The 15,991-nt window shown below is 40.4% G+C and overlaps 1 protein-coding gene across 1 annotated transcript; it reads right to left on the bottom strand.

The window, feature by feature from the left end:
* Positions 1-15: 15 nt before the first annotated feature.
* CZH5orf34 (chromosome Z C5orf34 homolog) lies at positions 16-15,668 on the bottom strand. Its single transcript, XM_056324610.1, has 12 exons — positions 15,396-15,668; positions 15,007-15,096; positions 8,936-9,579; positions 8,245-8,340; positions 6,579-6,702; positions 5,630-5,721; positions 5,336-5,405; positions 4,317-4,487; positions 3,215-3,303; positions 2,335-2,427; positions 1,526-1,566; positions 16-684 (listed from the first exon to the last, which is right to left on the bottom strand). Exons 1-12 carry the CDS (start codon positions 15,588-15,590, stop codon positions 491-493), a joined length of 1,899 nt encoding a protein of 632 aa, XP_056180585.1. The 5' UTR covers positions 15,591-15,668; the 3' UTR covers positions 16-490.
* Between the last annotated feature and the right edge of the window lie 323 nt (positions 15,669-15,991).

The raw sequence follows: 15,991 nt of genomic DNA, 5'->3' as shown, positions 1-15,991 counted from the left end.
CACACGAGAAAGGGCTGAAGATACTTCTAAGTATTTATTTACCACAAAACAGTAGAGTAGAAAGTGTCTAGGAAACTTTTTATCCAATATTGGCCTACTTCATGTAAGCTTCTGAACAAAAGCACATTTTTACAGTTATAACTGCTTATCCTTACCCTACTCACTTCAGCAATTAAGTTGCTTGCAAAATCTATAAAATTAAAACTATTAAAACAGACCATTCATATATTAAAAGCAGCACTGTTAGGCCAGCCCTGATGTGTTTATACAGCTGTGCTCTTCCTACCTCACCTGTTCTTTCTGGCTAGCTACAACACACAGCTGTGGTGTGACAATGGCAACTGATAGGACTTTGCAGGTTTGCTGTGGTATACTGGCAACTTGGTGACTCTGCCGGCAGCTTTCATTCCTATTGCACCTCAAAGCCTCCTCAGAAGCAGTTGGCACAGCTCCTACAAAGATACGGAGCGCAAGTCTTCACTACGAGGCTTCACTTCCCAGCAGCTGCAAGCAGAGATTCAATATCCTGAATTACTTTAGAAGTTTTTTCCAAAGCCTCCAAGACACACCCTTCTCTTATTTCTTGTGGCTCACTCCCATTTTCTGTTTTTCTGATGGTAATACCAGATGGATTGGGTTTTGCAGCAGATGTCCTTCCCAGAACATTGCTATTATCCAATAAAACTAGTGTTATTTTGTTAAGAAAAAAATACCAAACTCTTCCTCCTAATCCAAAAATTACTTCCTCATACTTCTATTCATCATTCTGCATTACAAAGTCTCACATTTCATAACATGGTAATTACATAAAGCTAAAAAAGAAAGTGTGTATTATTTAAAATGTCTACAACATTAATAGGTAACTAAAAAAAAGTTAAACTTTTTTTTGTTTTTAAAATAAATTTTTAAAAAAGTAAAGTTAAACTAAGTCTTTAACTAAGATTTCAATTTATCCAAAAATTACTTTAAAAAGGGTTACAATGATGTCATGCTGCACAATTTAACAGCATGCACTTTTCATACCAATAAAATTGAACACTGGCTTAAAGACGGTTACAAAGTGGATTTAAGCACATGCAGCCCAGCACACTTTTTTGAGCTGGCTGAACACCAAGGAACAATACTGATGCAGCTGATAAACAGAAAGGTATTGTACTGCAACAACAGGCCCAAAGGCAACTGCATCATCCCTCTTTCAAGAACAGATCAGCAGATGAGTGTTAGCAAAACTAATGCAATACCCATTAAAGGGCGACCTTTTTTTCATTTTTATTTTAGTTTTGTACTCTGGTCCCTGTTTTTGTTTCTGGTGCTGTGATGCAGAGTTTGGACAAGATAAATGATAAAAACTATAAATAAGAAAACATAAAAGGGCTTTAAAAGGTGATTCTAAGAAGTGGGTACAACAGTAAAAGGAGGTGAGAACAGGACTGAAAGCCTCTGATGATCTAAAATACAGATTTAAATATACAGATGAACAACAGAACATAAAAGTGAAAAAGCTTCACAGCTTTCAAAAGGATACAGGTAAATCTCCGTATTTTTTCAAGCTCAGCATCAGCAGACCTGTCCAAGGAAATAAAGATTATGAATTAGTATCGTAAAAAGTTCTTAAATGTATTTTCTACTTCAGATTTTAGTTTTCCTGTTTCCAGCAATACTCAAAATTAGACAAGCAAAATGCAAATGAAAAAATGCTTTATTTTTTGCCTTTCATACTACTAGCCAATGGCTGCCATTTGCCAATCATTTTTGTTGCCAAAAATCTGGGCTCTGCTTTAGGAATAGTCTCTTTGCTTTATGCCTGTCTGTATGTATAAATACAGTTTTCATTTCATCAGCTACTGAATCTGCTATAATTTGAGTAACAAGTTAAAGTGCAATTGATTTCAGTTTACACATTTTAAAAAACCAGAATATATATATATGATGTTAGTAGCATGTATTGAAAAGGACAAATATGTTAGCAAGAGATACAAGTGTCATTTATTGTTCTGTTAAAAGACGCATTTCTTAGTCTAGTTTCTCTTTTTCACCTTGCAAGATACCATCTCCGTAACATTAATCCTCCTTTGGCAATGTCACCATAATTCTTATTTTTCAGTAAGGCAGGCAGAAGCACAATGAAACATGCTTTAAATAGAACTCAACACTCAACTTACCAAATGTTTAAAACACTGAAAGAAAAATATAAAACTACACAAAATAAATGGACTTACTATTTTCATTTTTGACCCTTAGGAAATGCAGTTGATAAAATTCACAGTTTATAGTCTTTTTGAGTTATATTTTCAACATTATTTGTAGTCAATTATTTAGGATAAAGATGAATACCAATTTTCTTCAGTTACAGAGTGTGCAGTATATTCAGGAATCCCATTCCTTTCATTCAGACTTCTGCACCATTCTATTGCTGTTCTGATGTACCTATGTCAACATGAAAAGTCACAAAAAGATAGTTATTTATGCGAGAAATGCACTCTAATTCAAGCAAAAACCTGAACATTAAAGCAATAGATCCATACAATGGATCTGAAAGAAAAAGCCATCATTAAAAATACAGTGTTTTTTATTTATATATATATATAATACATATTTATATTCTTAGAATCTTAGAGAAATTTCCTTGCCATTTTTGATTCCACTTTTTGTCTAGGATCTCCTTCATATTTAAATCTGTGCAGTTATAGAAAGTTATAACACAACTTTATGATTTGTAATGCACAGTGTACAAGTGTTTATTTTTGGTTTTGAATTATCTGCTTGCTAAAATACAGCACAGTAAGCTTCTGGTGATTCCCATAACGAGGCTGTAACTAGAGCAAGCGGATTAGAGAAAATAACCTGAGGCAGAGGTCAGTAACTGTAACAAAGCAAAAATTGGATGAAGTTCTATCCAGTTCTATGTATCAGCTCTACATAGGACAAAGATTTTTTTTTTTCTTTATCCACCAATATAAGTGCCAAGTTGCAGCTCTAGTTATTTTTCTAAAAAGACATTACTGTAACAATTATAATGGAATGACAGCATGCAGTGGTACTGAGTCATACAGGTCCTGAATCTCTGCCAGATGTACGATGAAGCTTTTACCATTATGTGTTTGGTTACCCCCACAACACCACTGCCCCCAGCAGTAAATACCATTTCTTCATCTAAAAGGATTTGTACATAGTTCTTTCATGTTTTACTTTAAATTGTTTAAATTGATTATACCTTTCATAGATTCCAGGATGACTTATTTGTATTAGCTGCTGTACCCCTGCAGGAGTAGTTAACTTACACCAGCCTACATCTTCATTTACCTTAGAAGAAAAAAAAAGTATTCATTTTCTGCTGCAGTCTGAAGAAAAGAAATGCAAGTATAACATACCAATTTAAGAATTAATTATCTACGAATACGCCACTTTGAACACTTAAAGTCTGTGTTTTGCTAAGGACAGAATTTGATATAGTCTGCTATGACAAATGCAGGGGGAAAAAATAAGAACACCTGGCATGGCCCCAACACTTGTTTTGTACTATTAAAGAACAAATTATTTCTAAAAGTGGATAGAAGTATTTCCAAACCTGTAGAATTCTCAGTTCTTCCTCCTTCTATAATAACAGAATATACAGACTTTAGCTAGCTCACATCAGGAAGTTACACTGTATCTTTTGACACTCTAACTATCATATTTATATTGCTTGTAATAGAGATGTTCTCAGACTCTTAACATCTTTTTTGTGTCTCGTCACCTTAGGGTAATGAGCAAAGACACAGAAGCCAAAAGTCTCAGCAGTCCACAACCTTGAATCCCACACTCACATAATTTTCTCTGTAGTGCCATTTTGCAAAAATCAACATTATCTTTTTAGTCCTGTATTAAGTAGATTTACAAATGCATACAGAATACCATATACACAAGCTTACTTTTCTCAGTGATTTTTTGCTATGCATCTACTCAATTATAGGTAATTTGCAATAACAAAGACTCCCTTTGATCAATGTGAGTGACTTCTTGAAAGGATAAAGTTTTATTTGCCTCTTTAGGCATCAGTTATGCATTAAAATATTTTTCTCTTCATTTCTGGTTAGAATGTTTGCAGTAAATTACTGGTGATGCTTGTGGATAGTTCCTACTTTCATTTAGGCTACTGTAGTAGCTCAAGAGTAAGCAACAGCAGCCAACTGTTTAGAGTTGGTAATCTCTCAGACAAGATTTCAGTTTCTATTTTACAGGCATCAAAACTTTTGTTTAATTTCCTTGTTAGTTTCTTAGTAACACTTCTTCATGAGGACTTTTAAGAATAGTAATTCCTCAAAGTCATGAGTTACCTGGATCCTACTACAGGAAGAGCTGAAATCCCAGACCATATTCAAGGTCACCCCATCCCAAAAAGCAGCATGGACTTTATGATCTGAGTACACCACAAGTATTCCTATGCTGGGAATAACCTTTTCATACAGCAAAACCGGCAACATTTCTCTTCCATCTGTCTCAGGTACCTAGAATCAAACAAATACATTAAAAACCTGAGGAAAAGTCACTTACCAGGTTTTGGCTGGGATACAGTTAATCCTCTTACCAGTAGCTGGTACAGTGCTGTGTTTTGGCATTAGTGTGATAATAATATTGGTAACATACAGATGTTTTTAGTTATTGCTAAATAATGTTTATACCAAGTCAAGCCTTCTCAGTTTCTCAGGCCCTGCCAGCAAGAAGGGGCACAAGAAAGTGGGAGGGGACACAGCCGGGACAGCTGACCTGAACTAGCCAAGGGGATATACCATACCATAGGACATCATGCTTGGTATATAAACTGAGGGGTTGCCCAGGGCCTGCAGCTTGCGGCCTGGGGACTGGCTGGGCACTGGTCAGCAGGTGGTGAGCAACTGTATAGTGTGGGTTTTTTTGGCTTTTTTTTTTTCTTTCAGATTTTATTCCTTTCTCTCCATTACTACTGTTATTACTATTATTTTATTTCATTTCAATTATTAAATTGTTCTTCTCTCTCCTCACAAGTTTTACCTTTTCCCCCAATTCTCTTTCCCATCCTGTTGGGGGGGTGGGGAGCAAGCAAGCAGCTGCATGGTACTTAGTTAAACCATGACATCTCTACAACTGTTTGTATCCCAAATTTTCAATTCACTTGTTTTCCCAGACCACAGCCAGCTCTCTATCATGCAGTTGCCTTCACAAATACACCTTTACACTGCATGCTTTTGGTTCCCAAATGTCTACCTTCTGGTCTTTGAGGATACACGCACCATTCTTCCCTCTAGAGATTAGGTCCTATTCCCTATAGCCTGTATAATCATAACACTGAAAGATTTATAAATCTTCAGCTACATACCATTTTCCAGCAGCAGAGATAATAATTATGAGTTAATGATAGTTTAGTCTTGTAGCAGTACTGAAGTATTCTGAGGAGAAAAAAAAGCAAACAAAATACTAAGTATTTCACACTCACTATGTCTTCTAAACAGTTGCAATCTTTGTTCTGTAAGTTTATACACATCCTCAGTGCTAATACAAATTCCTTTGATTTTTACACTTAATGTCATCATAAGTATTATGTGTAATTTTAACTACTGTCCTTTCATAGTCAGAGGAATTAATGTAACAAAAGAAAAAACAGTAAAGTTACTTGATTGCTTGAGTAATAATAGAGGATATAGAGTACAGATTTCCAGGTACATCAGGAGGTAGGCTGTTTATTGAATACATCTTTTCTTCTTTCTGCAGTAAAGAGCAGAGAGATGAGTGAGTTAGTTACTGTAGCATGAAAACAGTATTAAGAGCTTGCAAGATACTAGATTTCTGACCTCCCAGAAAGCAACTATAATCACATCTAAATTTGTCCCACAACACAGACAAGTATCTCCTTGAAAAGTCAAAACATGCAGTTGTATTCTTTAAGCCTACTTGTGTGAGAAGAAACAGCTTCCATGCGCTTTGCATGGACCAAAAAGTTCTCTTATCAGAGAGCAGACTGTAGTTCATTGCTGAGTAACTACATTTGACCACAAGTTTAAGGCTAGGTTTGAAGGGTACAAAGCTGACCCTTAATTCTGCTATAAAAATACAAAGCACTGCATAAGCACTTGACAGGACCTCTACTCAGAGGAAACTTAATAGACAGAGAGAGGCAAAACCATTTCTCCAGCACTGAACAGCTGGTCTGCGGCAAAGTCTCCATATAGTGACAAAGTAAATACTTCCAAGTACATAAAGATTAAACTCTAATCAATATATTAGTTAAAATAATTAAACTTAGGTTAATTAAAAAGAATTAAACTTATCTTCAAGTTAGTGAGAAATGTTATTGTAGAATCTTACTGCAGTACAGTTGAGCTTGAGAAATAAATGTTACAATGAGTAAAATTTCTCTTATTGTATCTACAATTTACAGAAATCTATTCTGAGACAGCAGGAATAATCTCATTTTTTGTATGATTTGATTGCTGGATTCAGTCATTACAGTAATTACCAATGTAGGGACTTCACTGTAGACTGCACAGCCAAATTGTCTTAAAGCTAAGAAAACTGCTAACTTGACAGAATACAGAACATATTTTAAAATAATAGTTTTATACCTTTTTTGTTCCTTTCTGGATTGCATAATGTGTGAAATAGTTTCCCAAAAATGCTCCTTCTGACCTGAAAACTGAGTCATCACCAGGGTAAATTTCTGTGATGTTTTTCCTACCATGGATAAATCTAAGAGAAATAACAAGATTTTTAACAAGTATTAAAAATGCTGTGTCACTAAGATGTGTAGCAGGTTAGTACACTTGAAGGAAGCACTAAGCGGAAACACATCTTCAACAGAACTCACATAAAAAACTTTTTACTGCTTCACAAACAGCAGAGTGTACAATATCTTTTAACAGAGAGGATTAGGATTAGTATTACCAGGCTCTTTGCATGTGTGCATGAGGAGCTGTAGAGGAATGAAGCTGGGTTTATTACCATTGCTAATATAGAACTGTGGGCTGGCTGATGTAGATAAGGTGCAGCTGTGGCTGGTTCTGTTAAGGGGTTGGGCAGCCAAGGAAGAGACAAGGAAGAAGCAGAGAGAAGAGAGAACACACGCCCTGGGGGAGGACAGACAAGGAGAATGCAGCAGAGGGACTGGCATGAAGACTATGCTGGTATGTCATGGTAAAAGTCCTTGTTGCAGCCGGCTAGTTTGGAGAGTGCTGCAACAAGGAGCGGGAGTTAAACAAGCTAAGGAAAGCTTTTTTGTGTTAGGTAAACATCTCACAAGAACTGCTCTTTCCACTGACCACAAAATATAATCACTCTAAAAAGAAAAATCCAATCTGCTTAGTGGATGAGCTGTACCTAGTGTATACAGAGAACTGACAGACTGAACAATTCCTGAACAGCCTGAAGGTTTTGTCTCTACTGCAGTTGTGTGTATTTCACTAAGATCAATATCTTTTACTTGTGATCATATGGTATCTTGGAACCTAAAACGCATTTAATGACACAATTCTGTAATTCTGTGGTTACATGCCTGGACTTTGGAAATGAGACTAACAGACTAAGTATGGCTGCTCACCATACTCTCAAAGAAATGAGGTATAGTACTGAAATAGCTGCTAAACATTTTGTTCACGAGAGGAAAATTTAGGAATTACACTGAGAAAAGTTAACAACGCGGCAGAAAGAGTAAAGCTTTAAAAAGAGATTATGCTTTTATGAAAGACTTTTAGATGCTGATAGCAACTGTAGCATTTTCAAAGTCTGTATAACAGAATTGAAAGGGCAATTTTTTTAAAAAGTGTTTTTTTTTAAATCATATGGACAAGGTGATTTGCCAGGAAACCCCACAGTTTAGCTGCCTGCAACATGTGAATTATGTAGGTCACCAAGACAAACATTTCTAAAGCATGAAATCTTCATCATCAAAAGGATCAATGTAATTTGCAAAGAAACAAAAGCACCATAACTGTCAGTGAAGTCTGCAGGAGTTCCAGCTGTCCAGTAACCATTTAAGAAATCAGATAATCAGATCACTTCTTTAAAAGCCTTAAACGTGATTTCAGATTGTTTCAGACATATCCACTTTCAGACCTGAAATATACTGCACTAGAAAATCAGAAGTCCAGTGAACAAACTGCAGTCTAACTCTTACCTGATGATTGTGTACAATTTCTCAAGAGTGAGAAAGGGACAAAGTAAGACAATTCATCCTAAAGCTTAATTCCTATACAAACAGTCTTCTGAAGATGAAACGCATGATCTCCTACTTACCTGTACAAAACACCCTGGCACCATACAATTTGAATTAGCTGAGGGCATGAATACTCTTCAGTACCTTCATTCCGAAAGAAATCACAGAAAGTCCACCTGTAAAATACAATAAAAGCTTCAGTAAGTCCAAAGGTTGTGGGGGCTGGGGGTTGAGTGCTGGTAATCATTTCTGGACCAAGAACAGATGTGTGCACACCTATCCAAAGGAAAAGAGGCCACATATTTTTAGAGTCCTCTGATCCCCGAGTTACTCCCATTAGTTACCAAATTAGTTTTCTCAAACCTGCAAAGGTTTCTTTGATTATTTTTAGTGGTGCTGACCAAGAACATATGCCACTGGCCCAATTCAGAAGTATTACCTTGTCAAAAATGACAAAAAGCCAAACCAACCCAAAACCTATGTTCTTTTTCCAGTATTCTTTTTTTCATTTACATATTTATACAGCATGTCAGAAAATAACATTTATTTTTCTCTGGACTAATTACTATATATACACTGCAGTAGGATCAAGAATGTTGGTTTGACAAATTTCGTGTTTCACAAAGTTCTTAAAAAAAAAATTGATAGTGTTTTTTGGTTGTTTTTTTTTTTATAGCTAGAATTCAGTTATTTTGCTAAAGGCTGAATTTCCAAACTGCAGACTTGTAAAACATATGTTAACAACTACAAAGTAAATAGTGTATATATTACCTGTGTAGGTGTGGGGCTTTGCAGCTAAGTGGCAAAGCAGTAGGCAAACAAGCAACTGTTCCATGTGTTTCAGGGTCTATTAAAACATCACCTTCTATAGATGTATGGTTGTTTTTCTCACACGTCTTCACTACATTCTTAAGAGTATATAAGTTATAGCACAGGAGCGCCAATGACAAAGGGTACTTCCATTCTTCCGGGTACGAGGAAACAGACCAATGCTGTGTAACCCATGTGTATTCAGAAGAGCAATTTGTGTTGGACAAAGGGACTCCATCTCTGTCTTTTTGATCCTTTGGTTTGGTTGGTTCTCTGTATTTACCTTCAGAACCACCATGTTCATTCTTATTCTCTATCTGTGTTTGTTGCGATGACATTTCTGCAACAGGATTTTTCCTTGATTTTCCATACTGATCTCCAGTTCGATAGTTGCTGTTCTTCTGAAAGGAGTGTAAGGATGCTGCAGATGACTGGCTGACTTTGCATAAGAACTCCACTGTAAATTCTTGCTGCAGTTCTGGCAGGTAAAGGTGAGCATAACCATCTACTGACGAGATCTTCACACTGCCATTGTCTACACATGTTGACAGATTGGCTGTAGCAGGGTCAGGCCATCTGACTTCTAAGATATCACTGAAAAGAATCTAATAAAAGAAAAAGGATTGGAATGTGCAGCAAGATAAAAATGACCTGCTTCCCAGAAATTACAATGAAGGTTTTACATTTAAATTAATTCAGCCCTTCTCCAAGGTGATGTACACAAGAAACTTTACTCTGTATTTATCTGCATACAGGAATTCAAGAGGAAACAAAATATCTAACCTTCGTATCTGCTTCCTCCTGTTCTAACAGACTTCCATCTAGCAATAATGCTTTAATTTAATATGCATTCATAAACTAGACAGCCAATTACCCAGGCACAACTCCCCACAGACAGTAGATATTTCTGTTTCCAACTGCTTCTTAAAAAACACTTAAGAGAAAGCCTAAATCATCTTGATCAGATCAGTTATCAGTAGACTTCATGGAAAGCCCACATTAAATTTGTGTACATTAAACCCCCATGTGCTCTGAAGCCTTCCCTTTATTTATAAAAATAAAATAAGCCTGTAAAATGATATGTAAACATATATTTATGTGTTCTTATTGTCACCAAAATCAAGAATAAGAAAACTCCTTAACACCCATGTAGCGTTAAGATACAGGTGTTCTTTACTGCAGTGCTGGATGCACGGGGGATTGCTCCACCTAATGTGCATGGCTTCCTTCTCTCAGGTACCTCGTTTTATGCCATACGTGTATACGTGTTCAACAACCTTCCTGGAAAAGACACAAATATTCATGAGATTACCCAAAGCTAATTATAATATTCACACTTCCCCTCACTTGTCCAGAGCAGGGGTCTTCACTGGTCTTGAGGGTCTGCAAATCTGCCCACTCCTCTATTCAGCTGGCCAGAGTTCTCCTTTGCAGTCCTCATGTATAGTCTTAAACCAGGTCATTTTGGCCTCTTTCTTGGACTGGAATTGCGGGCTTTGGGCCAGTTTTCCTTCATCCTCCAGGGCTACTTCTTTGTTAGAACCCGAATTTATTGCTTACAAGTATAACACTAACTGTTCAAACCTAGGATGCACGACTACTTCTACATTCTTAAAATTAAACCTTAACCCTTCCATGACATTACCACAATGGAAATTTATTGAAAATTTTTTGCATCTAGGTGGGTAATCTTACTTAATCCTGCAGCACCACAGATTAAGTTACACAGCTATTGCTAGGATATGGATAAAACATTATTTCTGAAGAAGAATTTAACATATAATAAAGATTTTAGACTTTTCAATACAACATTTGGAAAGTCTCAAAAGAATACCCTCATCTCACTGCTGTGATATTCAAGTACAGATTGCTGCTTCAATTAGCACTTTCGTTCAAAACAAACAAAAATCTTTTTCATGGCGTAGGCCCTTGTGTTACTACTACTTCAAAAATGAAGCACATGATTCTCAACCAGTTACTCCAAACAAGCACTGCATCTACCTCAAACCCCAGATTAAAGTTTTTCCCACAGACAAGATATAGTTTAAAAAATACACTAATCACCTTCTGAAATTAGAAACATTCTGTTAAGATAGAATGCCTTTCTAGCAAGATGCAAAAGTTCTCCCCTATAATGAGGTATTGTCATTATACTTGATCTCCACACAGAAGATATTCTTAGTCTGCTTCCAGTTGAAGGCTCCAATTAAAGCACTAGATTCCAAATAAACAGAGAAATGCAAATGCTCCCAAATAAGATGTTAAAAACCTTAGCAAACAAATATCCACACTCCTCATAATTTTGTTTTCTCTCAATTTAATCAGCTTTGTCTCATTTGACTGAGCTTAATCAGATATGTTTCAGCCCTGATCATACTTTGGCCCAGCACTGGAAAAGCCTGGAGTCCAATAAAAATGAAACGTGGCAGAACTAGTGTATTAGTAACGTGGGAAAGTCTGCTGAAGGTATATAGGGCACTAAAGATGAAAATTTACCATATAAAATTGCAAAGGGTACCTAAAAAAAATAATCAAGTGAATAGACAATAAGGCTGCAGAGAAATTTAATGGGATATAAACTGGGAAAAGCAATCTTAACTTGACATATAAAAGGATGGGCTTGGAGCTGACCACCAGCCAGGAATAAGATCTTGGTGTTATGTTGACAGACCCATGCAAATATACTCTATGCTCAGCAGCAGTTTAAATAGCGTATCAAATGTTTGAAAATTCTAGGAAAGGAACAAGAACAAACAGGAGATACAACTATAGCACTGAATATATTCATGGTTAACCTGCGTTTTGAATGCTATTTGCACTTTTGAGCAGGCCACACCACTAACAAGATCCCCCTTGTCAACCTGTTTAGAGACATCATCCACATCTGTATGATGATCTGTTGTTAGTCTGACCAAAGCAGACCCTAAGCAAACTGTAGTGCCAGGTTATTTTGAATTCAATCATTGGCAAAGTAATACAGCACTGTAGAAGCATTTTGGTACCCAGTGGGCCCAGTAAAAGTATTGTCACTGCTAGTAACAGACTGCATACCACTTGGCTACCCTTGATTCCAGTTCATACTGAAGTTCTAGCATGTCTGGCACAGCAGCACTCAACAGCAGTGTGACTTCATTCAGGCCACAATAGTCCACTGCTGGTCTCCACTCCCCATTAGGCTTTCACACTGGCCATATGGGCTATTAAAGGGTGAACGGGTCCTGCTGACCGCTCCATGGCTCTCCAGCTGGCAAATCAGCTTATGGATGGGAATCAGGGAGTCTCGGCTGGTGCGGTACTGCCACCGGTGCACCTTTGTAGCAGCCATTGGCACCTGCTGTTCTTCGACCTTCAGTAACCCCACCACAGACGGGTCTTGTGAAAGGCCGGGTGAAGCGGATGCTGCTTACATTCCTCCCCTTCCAAGGCAGCTATACCAAAAGCCCACCAATACCCTTTCGGCTCCTTGAAATACCCTCTGCTAAACCAGTCTATGCCAGGGATACGCAGAGCCTCTGGGCCAGTCACAAGGGGATGTTCTTGCCACTCGTTCCCAGTCAGGCTTATTTCAGCCTCCAACACAGCTGAGCTGTTGAGATCTCCCTGTCACTCCAGAAACACCGATGGGTTCTGCCCCTTCAAAGTTTGATGGCATTAGAGTTCACTGTGCACCAGTATCTACTGGAGCTTTACATTCCTGTGGGTCTGATGTGCCAGGCCATCGGATCCACACGGTCCAGTAAGCCCAGTTATCCCTGACGTCCACCTGGCTGGAGGCAGGGTCCCTCTCATCCTGGTTGTAGGATTCTCCACTAGGACAGCAAGTGGTGTAAAGCAGATGTAGTGTGGAGCAGTTCTGCTCACTTATGCCACCCAATGCCTAGGAGCAACTACAACACTTGAGTACACAGACCAAGTTAGTTTTACAACCAGCAAGTCCATCATATCATAAACCAGTACTACATAGTACAACACATGAAACGTTAGCCCAGGTCCCAAGGAAAACAAACAGCACAACAGGGAACACATACTGTAAGTAAATTAAACAATGCAACCCTGAGACCATGGGCAGCAACTTCAAGAGCAAAAGAATCAGCACCGTGGCCAATGATTATCGATGCAACAAAATGAATACCAAAACCAATTTCATTCTAACATGCTCTAGTTGGACCTGTTGCTATCTCAACCCTTCATTGCCTGTTCGGGCACCAAAAAGGACTGTCGGGGTTTAACCCCAGCTGGCAACCAAGCATCACTCAGCCACTCGCTCACTCAGCCCTCACCCAGAGGGGTGGGGAGGAGAATCAGAGAGGAATGTAACACTTGAGGGTTGAGATAAGAACAGTTCAATAATTGAGATAAAATATGAGAGCAATAATAATAATAATAGTTATAATGAAAAGGAAGGAGAGGGGGAGAGGAATGAAATCCAAAGGGAAGGGAGGAAAGAAAACAAGGAATGCACAATAGCGCTGATCACCACCTGCTGACTGATGCCCAGCCAGTCCCCAAGCAACGATCAGCTGGCCCTGGCCAACCCCCCCCCAGGTTATATACCCAGCATGACGTCCCATGGTATGGAACACCCCTTTGGCCACTTGGGGTCAGCTGACATGGCTGTGCCCCCTTCCCATTTCTTGTGCCCCTCCAGCCCTCTCACTGGCAGGGCCTGAGGAACTGAGAAGTCCTTGGCTTAGTATAAACTGAGAAGTCCTTGGCTTAGTATAAACCACCACCCAGCAACCACCAAAGACACCAGTTTGCTATCAACATTGTTCGCACACCAAAGCCAAAAACCAGCACTGCACCAGCTACTAAGAAGAAAATTAACTCTATCCCAGTGAAAACCAGGACACCGTGTCTTACGCTAACCATACAAGGCCCCAGGCTAGCCTGTTAGGCTCAATACTGACTTGTAATAAGAACATGGTGAGTGAAATGGAGCTGGATAAATGCTGAAGCGTGGGAAATCGTAAAAAGGCCTTGAAAATACAGGCACTGTATTTTATATAATATATAAGAGGCCGCAGACCAATGAACAGATAGCAAATTACTGAGGAAGTCCAATCTCAAGAGCCAGAAGACTGCTTTTGCTTTAAGAAAAGCAGCAGCTGAGAAACCAAGATGGGGCAGGGTAGGGGTAAGCGAAGCCAAAAGAAAAAGTCAAGCAACAGGGTAAGGCACTTTGCTGTGGCCTGGGAAAGTTATCCCTGAACATCCTGAAGCAGGTAGTCACAGTGCAAGCTCTAAGTTAGAAACTGTCTAGAAACCCAGCCATCTTCCAGAAGAGCAAGATCCTGGTGTGGGGAGGGTGGAAGGCTACCCACTAGTGTCAATGACAGAGCATTGTACCGTGCTGTCGTACCTTGCAGTGAATGTACTGTATGACTGTTAAGGACTGACTGCTGTTAAGTAGGCAGTCATACTGACTGACAGTTTTCAGCAACTAAACATTAGCATGAAGTGTGTTACTAATAAAGTGTTAAGTCTAAAAGTTTTCAAACTCCCCTGATTTATCAGTTGTCTTTAGACTCCCACAACAGTATGCACACACTCATGAGGTGTAAAGCTCCTAGGAATAGTAAATGGGGTCTCTGGATGGACCTTCAGTCTGACCTGGAGCAGTCACTCCCAGTGTGACACTGCCTCAGCCCTCCAGCAGGCCCCTGCAACAGGCTCACATGGGTACTTCAAGCGGGGAAACAATGGGATTCTGAACCCCACAGCCTCTCAGAAAACACCGTCCTACTTCACCAAGTCTTCCCTGAAAGGTTTCAGGTGCAGAAAAGTGTCAGTATGTAAAACAGCTTATTCTAACATACGTAGAAAATCCTGGGTTTTAGTCTTATTAGGAAAACAAACCCTTTAGTGTTTGGCTATGAAGGATATGCATAAAAAGCTGCATTAGCCAAGCTGTACCTCTGCCCATCTGCCAGGCCTGCACTCAGGCACATGCACGTATGGTCAAGCAAAGCCGCTCTGCCAGACCACTGGCGAAGTTTGTTTTACAAGAGCATTACATGTGTAAATCTCACCTTTTTTCTTTCCGGAGGTATAACACGGGAAGGTAAGTACGGGCGAGGAGAAAACTTGTTCCGGAAATCTAGAGCTCGCAGAAGTCGTTCCTATTGAAGTGGGAAGAACAAAATCAAACTTTAGAACGTGAAGCTGATTTCATCCTCTTCTATAATGGACTGAGGGTGAGAACCCCTCCTCCCCGGTTTGACAGAGGAGCAGCCACCCCGGTCCCGGTGGCCCTGACAGGCCGGCGGCGGGTGCGGCACAGCCGCAGCGGTGCCCGGTTGCCCCCCGGGCGGAAGCCCAGGCGCTCCGCTCACGCTCCGCTTCACAGAACCCGCAGAGGCACACACGGGACTCCCTCCCCTCCCCAAACGGCCTGTGACAGCGCCCGCCCGCCACGTACCCTGTGGGCACTGACGACGAAGGCGACCCGCTGGCGGGTGGTCTCCGCCGGCTGGAGGGGGTGGGCAGCGGCGGGGAGCGCCGCTTCGTAGAGGTACTCGCCGCCGCAAGGAGACAGCAGCAAGCGGGACCCCCCCGCGTAGTGCACCTCCATCGAGTCGTCCCCGTACAGCACCATCAGGCTTTCCGGCTCCATGTCCCGCGGGGCCGGCCGGCACGGCGCGGAACCGGCCGTCGGCAGCGGCGCAAGGCGGGAAGCCTGGCGGGCGGGGCGCCTGGGGGGCGGGGCCCGCGCTCTCTGCCCCACCCTTCCCGGCAGCGCCTGCGGCCGCAGGGGACGGACCGCAGGTGGGGCGGGGCTGAGGGAGCCTTGCTGGGACGGGCAGGTGGGCGTGCGCGCCGTGGCTTTGTACTTTAGCTTTTGGGGTTTTTTTGTAGTTTTTATCCCCTGGAAGCAGCGAGGTCTTGCCTTGCCGCTCCAGAAAAGAAAACAAGCCGTACCAAGACCTAGACTGTAGAAAAAACCCCGCTGAGTGTAACCGTTCCCTCAGGAGTGCCGCGGTCCGGAGCCGGACGGGGCTGCCCGCAGCCTCTCCC

This window comes from Falco biarmicus, chromosome Z (assembly GCF_023638135.1).
Source record: "Falco biarmicus isolate bFalBia1 chromosome Z, bFalBia1.pri, whole genome shotgun sequence".
NCBI lineage: Eukaryota > Metazoa > Chordata > Aves > Falconiformes > Falconidae > Falco > Falco biarmicus.
Note: the sequence above shows the minus strand (reverse complement) of the source record. Positions and strands in the feature narration are given on the sequence as shown.

Excerpts from the sequence above, each read along its gene's own strand:
- CZH5orf34 (XM_056324610.1), bottom strand. The coding sequence starts at position 15,590 with ATGGAGCCGGAAAGCCTGATGGTGCTGTACGGGGACGACTCGATGGAG. Across the intron at positions 8,341-8,935 it reads AAAGCCCCACACCTACACAG|GTGGACTTTCTGTGATTTCT; the intron begins GTAATATATACA and ends TGTATTTTACAG. Across the intron at positions 4,488-5,335 it reads ATCTCTGCTGCTGGAAAATG|GTACCTGAGACAGATGGAAG; the intron begins GTATGTAGCTGA and ends GTTTGATTCTAG.